The 12,100-nt window shown below is 52.4% G+C and overlaps 1 protein-coding gene across 4 annotated transcripts in view; it reads right to left on the minus strand.

The window, feature by feature from the left end:
* FLT1 (fms related receptor tyrosine kinase 1) overlaps positions 1 to 8,663 on the minus strand; it is a 178,802-nt gene extending 170,139 nt beyond the window's left edge. For 2 of the 4 annotated variants that reach the window (XM_045047454.1, XM_023250359.2), the window contains exons 1-2: positions 8,493 to 8,511; positions 8,039 to 8,369 (exon numbers count right to left, since the gene is read on the minus strand). In XM_045047454.1, the coding sequence (XP_044903389.1) occupies positions 8,039 to 8,102 (64 nt within the window). In that variant the 5' untranslated portion in view covers positions 8,103 to 8,369; positions 8,493 to 8,511. Of the gene's footprint in view, positions 1 to 3,604; positions 7,131 to 8,038; positions 8,370 to 8,492 lie in introns of those variants that run through there. The other 2 variants (XM_023250349.2, XM_045047390.1) reach the window with 2 other exon arrangements.
* Positions 8,664 to 12,100: the final 3,437 nt, after the last annotated feature.

The raw sequence follows: 12,100 nt of genomic DNA on the forward strand, positions 1-12,100 counted from the left end.
GAAAGGCTGAGCGCTCCGTCGGGGAGCAGAGAATGACGACTACTAGCTCTATTGTCCGCACCTGCCATTCAGTTCCGGCTCCAAACTCACATATCCCACCCGGAAACCAGACCTGCTTTCATCAGAAGGCAATTCGGCCACTTCTGTTGGTTATGTGCCCCCAAGCTTTACCCTGATATTCCTTCTGCCACACTGCTGACGCATACTGTTCCTAGCAGAAATTCTGAGAAATCGTTTCCTCTACCTCGCGATGACCTAGAACCTTTCACAGACTGGCACCTGGGCCTCCCAGGTGGCCAGGCCTCTCAAATCAGCCCCTAGGACAGTGGCTCTCAAAGCGTGGTCTCTGGATTAGAGGCATCGGCAACACTTGGGAACTCAGTTCGAAACGCAAATTCTCGGCCCCGCCCCAGACGCACTGAATCAGAAACTCTGGGGTGGGGCCCAGCACTAAGCTTTCCAGGTGATTCGAGGGATGACAAAAATAGGAGGCTCGTAACCTCAGCCGGCCACGGGAGCTTTCAAAATTACCGATGCCTGGGTCCCACGGGAGAGAGCGTGATTGAATTGGTAAGGGGTGCGGCCAGGACAAGAGGATGTTTAAAAGACCCCCAGATGATTCTAACCTGGAGCCAACGTGGGGGACCATGTCCGTAGCAAGAGGCAAAGGGTTTCACAGAAACCAACTGGAGGACTAATTACTGATCAGGATTTTGCTACAAAGGTGGCCTTGAGTTTAAATGACTCCAAAAGCCGAGGCTTTTCATTTATACAAGGTTCACTTCAGGCCCCTTTCCACAGAAGCATCCGATCATTGGGATAGCTTTGCTGGCGTGGACCGCATGGGTGGGTCTGGAGCTCCAAAGGAAACCCACTCATGCTCCAGCAGTTAAATAGAAGGCTAGAAACCAGGCAGAGAAAAAGCGCCTGTAAGCACCGTGGCAGTCTGTGAAAAGACAAAGGCGTTTGCCAAGATTTGCGATACGAAACGAGGAAAAACATGAGTGTAAAACACGCTACATTTCAAGCCAGCGAGAAGCACACGCAAAAACCTCTCGTCAGTAGCAGCACGACACAGTGAGACAGGGACACCTCCGTGACAACAAAGATTCCGGAGAAGGACACATGCCTTCGCGGCTTGGGGTCACCAAGTGACTTTGTTCTGAAGGCAAATGCTTCGTGCAGCTTTCATTTATGACTGAAACCTATCTATTTCATGCCATTTTTACTATTTTGCACCAAGTCCGCATTTTCTAAGAACCTGATCTTGCCCCCCATGGTTTGGCGGTTAACGACGGTCTTCTTCAAGACGACGACCTCTGTCTACTTCGATTATAGGTCCAAGCCAAGTCTAAGATCTTATAAAAAAGAGTCTCGAAGTAGGACACAGGTGTCCCAGCAGAAGAAAGGGCACAAGAACAATGCAGGAGGCAGAAGAGGCTCCCGGCTGGCCCCCCATCTAGTCCCTTAGCCACACAGGTCAAAGGTCAAGGCTGTAGACCAAGAGGAATTAGATCCTGACACCACTTTTTAATGTGCTTCTCAGTTTTTACTGTGCAAACAAAACATCAGTGGACTTTATTAAAAGACAGACTCTCTGATGCATGAAGTTCCCAGGGGATGCTGCTGTTGCTGGACCACGGACCACACTCTGAGAAGCTCGTTTTGGATCATTGGGAGGGCATGTGCAAAGTGTGGGGCCGGAGAGGGAGGAAAGGGGGCACCACTGTGGTCCCAGCCCAGGAGATGCAGGTTTCTAAGAACATGCCTCACACCTACGTAGCACAGTGGTCCTGGCAGGAACCGATTTACACGGAGGGTTGAAGAGAACCTATTCTATGGAAAGGGGAATTCAGGCCGACGAGCCTGATCCAGTAACAAAGGCCCCAGTGGAAACACAATTGTCAGTTCTGCGTGTGGCCAGGTCTCTCTTTGGGTTTGTATCACAGCCCGGCACCATGGACTCAGCTCGGAGTCTACGGAAGGATGACGAAGTCAAACCATAAAACAGGAGAGCACGGTTGTTCCAGACAATTGTAGAATACACCAGTGGGTACCGCACCCACAGAGGCTAAGACAGAACTTCTGTGTGGACTGAAACGCGGCTTCGGTAGCTCAGAGCACCCAGTGAGGCACCAGGACGAAACGGGAGGGGATTACAGGAGATAGGCATCTCGGAGAGTTGACAATCAGGGCCCATTTCCTCCATCTTAGTCACACTCGATTACTATGACATCATCATTGCAGACAACATTATCTCTTGAGAACAGTCCCTCTAAGGAATCCACGGGAGCCGAGGCCGGTTAGACAGGCAGAAGTCCATTAATGTACTGGAATGAGTTCGCGTCTGGCCCTGAGAGATCTCTTCCTTGAAATGGCAGGGTGGCTACATCTTTCCTGGATTCTAATACTTACTGAGGGCCCCCATACCAGGCATTACACTAGGAGCCAAAGAAAAGGGAACAAGGGGACACGTAAGCGGAACAGTAATGATGCAGGTGAGAGCAGCTGTGTGGGTGGGGGGGCGTCTATCTAGGGGTCGCAGAGAGGAGCGTGCATCCAGGAGCAGAAGGAACCATAAATTCTGTCTGCAGCTCTAAGGAAAAGCTCAAAGAGATGGTGATTTCTGAGCTCTTGAAGGACTTCGAAGGCAGGGGAGGAGGCCATGCAGAGACAGGGAAAGGGTGTTGCAGGCAAACGGCATGAATGCAGAGTGACGAATGCACGAGGCCCACGTTAAGAACGGTGGGTCATTTATTTGAGTGGGCAAGGCTGTGTGTAGCCGGGTCACAGGGGGTGTGGAGGGAAGTGGTGAGAGATGAGGCCAGTAAGGGAGGCTGTAGCTGTTTCAGCCACAGCAGTTCAAAAGAAGGGTTCTAACAGCTCACAAGGAAAATCGACTCGCTCACCAGATCTATCCGTGTACTAGCGAGCAGCCATGATTTTGATATTCCTTTTTTTTTTTTTAAATGTTCATTTTGAGAGAGAGTGAGGGTGCAAGCAGGGGAGGGGCAGAGAGAGAATGAATCCCAAGCAGGCTCCATGCTGTGAGCACAGAGCCCAAGGAGGGGCTCCATCTCGAGAACCGTGAGATCGTGACCTGAGCCAAAATCAGGAGTTGGCTGCTTAACCAACGGAGCCACCCAGACGCCCCATAATTTTGATATTCTTCACCTAAATCCCTTAAGAAGATAGGAGACAATTTCATATTCAAAAAACAGATGCCAGCGCTTAAAAAGAAACGTTAGCACTATAAAAATGTCATTCAACTAACATCTGAACATCTCTACTCCGCTTGGGGTGGAGGAAACACAGAAATGAAGAAATGTGATCTTTACTGTGAACGTCAGGATCCGTTCCTGGGTCTGCCACTAGCCAGCTGACTTTGGGGGTGGGGGTGGGGGTGGGGGTGGGGGTGGGGGCGGGAACACTGAACTGTTCTGGGTGGGTTTTCTCATCTCTGAAATGAGCAGGTTGGATCTACGAGGTTCAACACCTAGCTCTCACAATGCATGTGTCTGAGAGACCAGATCAGATCTCGCAAGGAGCTCAAAATCAAGGAAAGGAACAATCATCAGATATGGCCCTCAGGCATCCAGCTTACCGAGACTGATGGGAAATCCCCAGGAATTCTTGACATCCCCCCACATCCGCCCCAGCAGCAATGCAGGAAATCTAGTCCACTATCTTCAGCAGACTCAATGGAACCATTTCCTTAATGAAACCCCCCTGCAGTCCCAGATGCTAAGCCGGAGGCTTTCCTTTCAATCCCTCCCTCAATTACCCCATTCCTCCCGTTTCCTTCCCCTCCCTCAATCTGGTATAAAATCCAGTAATTCCATCAGCAGCATGCAATTTCCAAGGCACCCAAGTGTGTGAGGAATCAACAGTGATCCTGGAAAGCATTTGGCGGATCTTGTCATTCCTTACAAGCCTCACTAGTATCCTAAGACCAGTGGGATGGAATGGACTATCCCGTTCTATTAATTATTTAAAGCAATGCAACAGATGCTTTTAATGCTTTCAACCATTGCTAATAACAAATTCCTAGTAACGTTATGTGTTGTTTCACAGGTCCTTCCTCTCCTGTCCACAATGACAAGCACTCTGCAAGGTGATGTTTACTTGATATCCCATCAACTCCTGACCACGCAACTGGACCTAACGCCAGTGAGCTTTGCGTTTAACACCCAAGTGCGAAGAGTTTCTTTCACTTTCTCTCCACTCTTATGCCCGCTCACATACACATCTCAGTTTAAAGCACCACAGAAGGTACTTACTTCGTTATTTGTTCCTGCTTTGCAGAACTTCCTAAGCCCGGGTAAACATCAGAGACAACCAGGCAATATGTTGGATAACCTTCCTCAAGGACGTTGCTTTTTTTTTTTTTTTTTTTTTTGGTCACTATAAAACCAATTGTTTGCAACATATTTTCAACTGCCCTATTACATGCATTCAAAGTAGATATAGAATGACTCAACAGTCTTTGGTAAGGAGAACAAAGTGATTGTTTAGTTTGTTCTAAAAAAAAAAAAAATTACACAAAATAGGTCCAAACCTACATAGAGGTTTAGTATCCCTGTTGAAATCTGAAATTTTTAGAAGAAAGTTATCTTTGAATCAAGTCAGTGAGAATGTTTTAAAAACCAAGAGATTCTTCCGAGTTTAAAATGACCGACCTCCTTAGAAGAGGTAATGTAACCAGAGTTAGGAAGTAGAGTTTGCTTCACAGAGTTACACATTCTGCTTGTAAAAAGAAAAATAAGCCCATGACTATGACTGGTTCAGACAGCCTCTAACAGCTTAGCTCGTGCAACCCATTAAAGACCAAGTTAGCCAGCTGGTAGATGAAAAAGCAAATGCAGTGTGATTACTGATAGCAGGTGAAAGCCAGCTCATCCTTATAGCTGCGGCTCTGACATCACAGGGCTTATCATCCATTCTATATGCAAATGTAAAAGGGAGAGAGAAAAAGACACCACGTTCAGTCTATTTCTTGGAATCATTCGCTGAGTCTTGAAGAATCCGAAAGGGGCCTTGAAATAGGCATCTGTTCTAACTTCCGACTTTCAAATATGAAAACAACCCACTTAGTGATCGCTAGAAAAGAAACTGGCTAGCCTGTCCTAGAACTTTCAACAGGGAAAGAAAAAAACCTTAAAATAAATAAATAAATAAATAAATAAGGTAAAAATATGAACGAAACTATAGCAGGTGACCAGCTACATTTCATCTGCAACACAATCCATCAAGTGGAAAACTCCCTTTGTGGACTGCCAAAGGTGATAACTGACGTTTCAAATATGCAATACGGAAAACACTACCAAAAAAGCGTGGTTTCCTAAACCTGTGAGAAAACAACAAAAACGGTCGTGTCAAATTAGCTTCATTAGGAAAGGCTCATGGCATTCTATTTGGAAATGAGTATTCTACTCACGCACAATTTTAACTTTGCATTACTAACGCAGATTTCCCTCACAAGGTTCATGAAGGGATGCATTTGCAATTCGAGCAAATTGTGAATATCAGTCGCTCAAAATCTCAAGAAAAATGGGGGCAGATAAAAAAGGGTTTGTGTCCTTAATCATGGACATTGTGCCTTAAAAGTAAGAAAATGAGACTTTGAGCCACAGTAAGGGAGGTACTCTTTGTAGAGGGAAAGCCTGCAACATAGAGGACTTGAAAATATTTGAATTACTGTTACCCTTTTCTTTCTCAGGACATTTGGAAGAAGGTAAATGTAATCTTTAGGGGGAAATGCATTATCTTTTCGTCTGACTGCGCCTCTGGTTATTTTATACCTCGGCGCACGCACACATACTCACACACATGCACAAAATATTACTAACTCACAAATACTCAAGGGCTATACGGCACCTGAAGATGAGCAGACTCCTGGTAAACCCCAGGGGGATGGGGGGGGGGGGTGGTGGGCAGAAACTTGGCCTCTTTCTGGACACCACTCCCCAGAGAAGCAGCCCCTCTCGGGAAAATCTGAAAACTCCTGATGCAATTTACAAAGCAGGCAGCTGACTGTTTTACTGTGAGCCGTCTGTTAACCAGTCGAGAAGCTTGTGGTTTACAAAAAGCCATGCTTCGACAATTACTCGCCCCAACCCCTGAAACAACAGTCCTTAAACCAGCAGGTAGGGAGTTCTCACATGGCTAATGTTTTGTCCCGCTTTCTTGCTATAACGCATAGACATTTTTTTAAATAACAAGACTTCCAAGATGTCTGCCTCGTTTAAGTAAAATAAAATGTTGTCTCAAGAGGCTCTTACCCAGGTTTCTGAAAATCTACCAATCTAACTTGCTCCTAATCACCAACAGAACTATATACTTCACTGGTCAACCACGGTTTTGAAACAAAAGTAAAGATGTGCCATGTGTGATGCAGAAAAGTCAATGAAACATAAACTTCTCCCCCCATTTTTTGGATCCGCAGGGATTTACCCAGATTTACCTTTCTGTAACAGGTGAATGGACTTCAGACGTTAAGTGCTCTGAACAACTATACTTCAATATAAGTGACTTTTCAAAACAAAAAACAGTACTTGTGAAATAGAAAAGCAGTATTTCATTTAACACAGTTATGTTAGCGACTTCCCCAACTTACAGCGAGTTCTCAGACATCAGGACTTCGCCTTGACTCTCAGTCTAATACTTTCACCAACCTAATTGGAACTGTTACTGGTTATTTAGAAACCGACGATCTAATTAGTCCTTCCCACCGAGAGAGAATATTTTTTAAGTTACTGCCTTTTGGGTTTAACAAGCATGTAAAAAAAGTTTGCTCAACCCTACCTTTTCCTTCCCTGGAATCACTGCAATACCTTTTTTGACGTTACTGTATTTTGTTTCATATTTTACCTTTTCTCTAGGATGCTGAAAAGAAAAAGAGCCCGAAAAATGGCTCTCTGCCCCCCCGCCCACGCCGGAGGGTCTGAACCAGTGGCTCGGCCTCTCCGCCCCTCTGGGCAGCAAAGGCGAGTCCAGGCCCCTACGTCCGCTCGGGCTTTGACGCCTTGGTGGGGGGCGACCTCCACACTCACAGCGGCATGACCTCGTGGGTCCCAACGGGTCGGCCGCGGGCATCCTTAACTCCCGGCAAAGGGGCGGACCTCGCCAATTTCTCCAACCGCACCTTTTGGTCCAAATCGTCCTCCCTCTCTTCTCTCGGGATTTAAAGGCTAGGCTCGCAATTCCGAAACGTAACGGGATTCGGGTTCTCGACGGCCCTGGTCGGTCAGGTTCACTCAGGTCGGCGACCTGGGGCTGCGCCCGCGGCGGAGGCCCCACCCGGTGGCTGCGCGCCGCGCGCTCGGGGCCCGGCGATAGCAGTGGAAGCTGGGAGGAGTGGAAGCTGGTGGAACGTTCCCGGGGCCGTTCGCGCCCGGGGACCCGACGTGGGCCCAAGGGCACCAGCTTTTGCCGTCTCCCGGGATCTGTCCGCTCGCGGCTGGCACGCGACCCCCTCCGAGTGGGCTCTCCTCCTCCCCTCCGGAGGTGCGACGCAGTAGCCGGTGCCCAACATCGCCAACGCCCGGGCCTCAGCCCAGCCTCCGGGCAGACTCGCGGGCGTTCCGGGAGCCGCTGCTCCGGGCTCCGATGGGCCCTGCCGACCCCCCGCCGGGCCGCCTGGGAGCAGGCTGTTGGGGGGGGGGGGTCAGGCAGGTCCGAGCGCGCGGCGCTCCCCGAGCCCGGAGCCTGGGCGGGGAGACCCGACCCGGGAGCCGGGCGAAGAGGATGGGCGCCTGCAGCGGCCGCAAAGGGGCGCGGACCCCAGCGCGGTGCCAGCGGCCCCCCGCCAGCCGCTCTCCTCTCCCAGGCGCCCGTCCCGCCTGCCCGGCGGAAGGGAAGGGCGCCGCGGCCCCCAGGCGTGCCCGCCGCCACCGGCGTCCCAGGTTCCCCGGCGGGGCTCGCTCCCCCGGGCTGCAGCCTCACCTCCCCGCGGGCACCCGGCCCCGGCCCCCAGGGTGCGCCCGCCTGCCGCCCCACCCCAGCCCCGCGCGGGCCTCCGGCCGCGGCCCCGCCTCACCTGTAAGCAGCAGACCGCCGAGCAGCGCGCACAGCAGGACCCCGGCGTCCCGGCAGCTGCCCATGGTGAGCGCGACGCGGCCTGCTCGCCCGGTCCCCGCGCGGCTCGCGGGCCACGGACCCAGCCGCGCGGATCTGTCGTGTCGCACTCCGGTCCTCCGCCCCGAGAGCGCCTGTCCGGCTCCGGCCGGGGCGACCACCACGTCCGCGGGTAATCCTCGCAGCTCGGCGTCCCCTGGCCGCTGCGCTCCAGTCCCGGAGCCCGCTCCGAGCCGCCGCCGCCGCCGCCGCCGGGGAGTGTCCGTCCCGAGCGCTCCGAGCCTTCTGCGGACCTCGATTAGAAGGAGCCGAGGGCGGGGGCGATTTATAAACTTTCCCCAGCCCACTTCCTACCCCGGCACCTCCTTCCAGTGACGTCAAGGGGTCCCCCACCCCTCATCCGCCTCCCCACCTACCCTCTTCCTCCGGGACCTGATTCCCTGCGGCTCCCGAGGGGGGCGGGGGCCGCCGGGGGGCGGGCAGCCGGGGGCCGAGCGCGCGTCGGGACGGCGTGCGAGTGCTCGCGGGGAGGCGGCCGCGGCAGGTTCAGGGTCCTTGCTCCCGTCCCTCCGGCCCCGGTCCCCTCCTCCTTCCCTTAGCGCTCAGGAAATCCTTGCAGCCTCCCTCCCTCCTCTCGGCTTACTCAGCCCTGGGGGCCGCCCGGAGCTGGGAAGGGGGACGGGGCTGGAGCTCCGCCGGCCGGCCCCGGGGGCGGAAAGTCCGATCCGTGGGAAGCTGGCCGCGCCTCCGCGACGGTGTCCTTGGCACGGAGGAGCGAGGCGCAGTCCGGCTCCCTCCTCTTCCTTGTTCTTCCCGCCCTTTCTAGCCGCCCCAGGCCCCCCTGCATGTCCCCAGGCGTCTAGGAAGGCGCCGGAGACCCTCGGGCACGAGGGACTGGACCGGGAGCATCCGAGGGGACCGGACGCTGGCCCGGCATCTTCGGGAAGACAGAGAGCCCTCTCCGATCCCTGGGGAGTGCGTCTGTGTCTTTTTCGGCCGCAGGGATGCACCCGCCCAAGTCATTTCCTAAACCCCTTGCTTCCTAGAAGCAAAACAAGGAATAACATCATGATACCTTTTTAAAAGCTGAGGCGTGAAACTGCTCCTGCAACTCGTGTGGGCCGAGCACTTGGGCTTTATTTCCTAAAGGCTCGAGAAAGAAAAAAAAAAAAAGAATCTTTCTGATGGCAGCTTGCTCCGCCAGATGAGTGACTGCGGCTCTTGGAGCAAAACCCGACATTAACTTGAGGCACCAGATCATTTGCCATGACACCAATTATGTCCCCATTACCTCCAAGGCCGGCCGAAATCGCCCCAGACTCTACCGAACGGCGGCCGGGTCTTGTCTTTGTAGATGCCGCTGGTTGGTTCTGGTTGGTTCTATCGGAACCTGCCAGGGAGCCGGTCTTGATCAAAGGGACTGTGGTGGCCCCTAAACGGGGACCAGCGACTCCTTCAGTAGAACTGGACTACCTCCCGTCCTGGGAAGGTTGGGCAACCCGAGGTTGCCACACCTGTGGGCGGCTGAGCGAGGACAGGTCCCCGGACACCCGCCGCCCTGGGTGCAGGAATCGCTCAAAGCTGCACCTGGCGAGCCGCAGTCCCTGGTGGTTCAGAAGAAAGAAAGACGGCGTGGAGTCACAGCTCCGTGCCAGCCTCACCAGCCCCTTCTGTGTTTCCAATGTTCCTCACCACTCTCCCCGGCTCCTTTTTTTTCCCCCCTCTGCCTGGCCCAAGCCCGACTCCTGGAAAACCACGGATTATTCATTGCGTGAGCAGTTAATAAATACGGATTGCTGGAAGTTGACCCCTGATCCTTCTGCAACAAGTCTCCCAGCCCTGGTCCCAGTCCTGGACACACTGGGAGAGCCAAGGTGTCCCTCTGCCCCACTTCAGATCTGCTGGTCACTCCCAGGCCCCCTCCCGAGGAGAAGCATTCAGCCTTGACCCCCTTCTGCAGCACCTCCCAGAGCGCAGGCATCGTGCTGAGGCGAAAAACATCCAGATGGGAAGATGTCATCTCTGCCTTCTAAGGAGCTTAGAACTTGGAGAGGAGGTTGATAGATCAAGAGGCCATGACAATACAGTGCAGGGATCACCCTGTGCGGGGATCCTCCACGGGCACAGAGAAGCGGTGGTCTGTCCTGAGAGTTCAGGAGACCTTCTCCAGGACACACGCTGAGCTGACCCTGGAGCAGACTAGTCCATAGTACAACCTGCGAACCTTTCATTCAGCTTTAAAAATGCCATTTGGTTCTTTAAACACCCAGAGAGACAGCACTCTACATGCCTGCCGCCAGAAATAAGTTTATATCAAGTTTATTTGTGAAGCCGGAACAGGTGTTGGTTGGACAGCCGAAACTACCTTCGTCATCTTAAGACACGTTGCATAATTACTTAAAGTTAAGGGAGTCCTGGTCAAATCAATATACCTTCATGTGTACCACATTCATTCTGCCTGAAAAGTGGTCCTCCACAAATTCCTCAACTGTTCTTTGGGAAAGTTGCAGGCTTTTAATTATAGTCGGCAATTTTTTTTCCCCCTGCTTCTTTATTTTGGTAGCTGGGCTAGCCTCCTCACAAAGAATTCAAGACACGACAAGGGTTTGCTCATGATTTCATTTTAGCTCACATTTTAACATTTAGAAAAAAAGCAAAAATGATGGGGAATAAAGGTATGGCTCTCAGCTCCCCTCCCTCCAAAGAGATAATGCCTTTGAAGGAGGATGGGTTACCGGCACTCTTCTAACTAAACCAGTAACGAAAGCGGTTTTCTAGATAATCGGGATGGAGAAGATCAATTTCAACATGCCTGGTGGGTATAAAAAGCTATTGAAGTGGGCGATCTGCTTGCTTCCTGCTCACACACAAAAGAACACTTCACCTCCTGCAAAACCAGACACTCTCTCTCGTTATCAGCTACAAACATTCTCTTGAGGATTCTTTCCAGTCCCTATTCAGAGGCTCAGTGTTGGTAAAACCAACAGCTTTAATATTCAAGACTGCATAAGAGTGTGGTGGCACCAGTGTGAGAGGCAGGAGGGTGGCCAAGGCCTCATCTTCTCGTCGGGGACCAAGTGTGGAGCTGCTCAGCTTATGGGCACTGGGGCTTCATCACGAATTTCATCCTTACCTGTGCTAGGTAGCTTCAGAGCAAAGAGAGATGATATTCCTTGGCTGCACACTGCACAGCAGCAACGGGTATGGTTGGCTATAAGGACCAAATGATTTTATAAAACCCTCTGTGTTACATGAACCTCCCCCCCCCCCACCGCCCCACCTCACAGGGCATATTCACTCCAGTTTGCTGGGTCTAAGAAGCACATGCTCACACACCACACGTAGCAAGCTCCTTGGCTAAGCACACCAGGCAGGCACATTTAGGATTTGATTTGACAGATGCTTCTAAGTTCTGACGGGGTTCCCCGGGGGACACTGGCCAAGGCCAACATCCTGGCTCCTCTCCTTCCCACTACCCTTGCTTCACTCTCTTCCTGATCACCTGCTCCTCACGTAGGTTGATGCTGATGCTGGTTTTCTCCTTTTGATTTACTCAGGGTTTCCTCTTCTTTTTGAGGCTGGTTAACCGTTCAGAGAAGGGATGGAGAGGGAGATTAACTTTGGGGTGGAGGTGAGGGAGACGGAGGGGCCAAAGAGAACTCCAGGGCTCCCAGGAGGACTTGAAAGTGGCTGAGCCTTGCCAGGATGGGACATTGGGGGGGGGGGGTGCTGGGGGGTGGGGGAGGACGGAAAGAGGGAGAGCAAGGGGGGAGGGTAACCGAGAGGAGTGGGGAGGAGAAAGAAGGGGACGAGGAGGGGGAGGAGAGAGGGAGGGGAGGGGCAGGGGTAAAGGAGAGGAGGGGAAGGAGGGAAGAGGGGAGGAGGAAGGTTAAAGGAGAGAAGGGGGAAAGGAGAAGGAGGCTAGGGGGAGAAAAGAGGAAGGAAGGAGGAAGGGGAGGGGTGGGGATAAAGGAGAGAAGAGGGGAGGGGAAAGAAAGGGAGGGGGAGAAGAGGGAGAGGAAGG

This window comes from Felis catus, chromosome A1 (assembly GCF_018350175.1).
Source record: "Felis catus isolate Fca126 chromosome A1, F.catus_Fca126_mat1.0, whole genome shotgun sequence".
In the NCBI taxonomy this organism is placed as follows: domain Eukaryota; kingdom Metazoa; phylum Chordata; class Mammalia; order Carnivora; family Felidae; genus Felis; species Felis catus.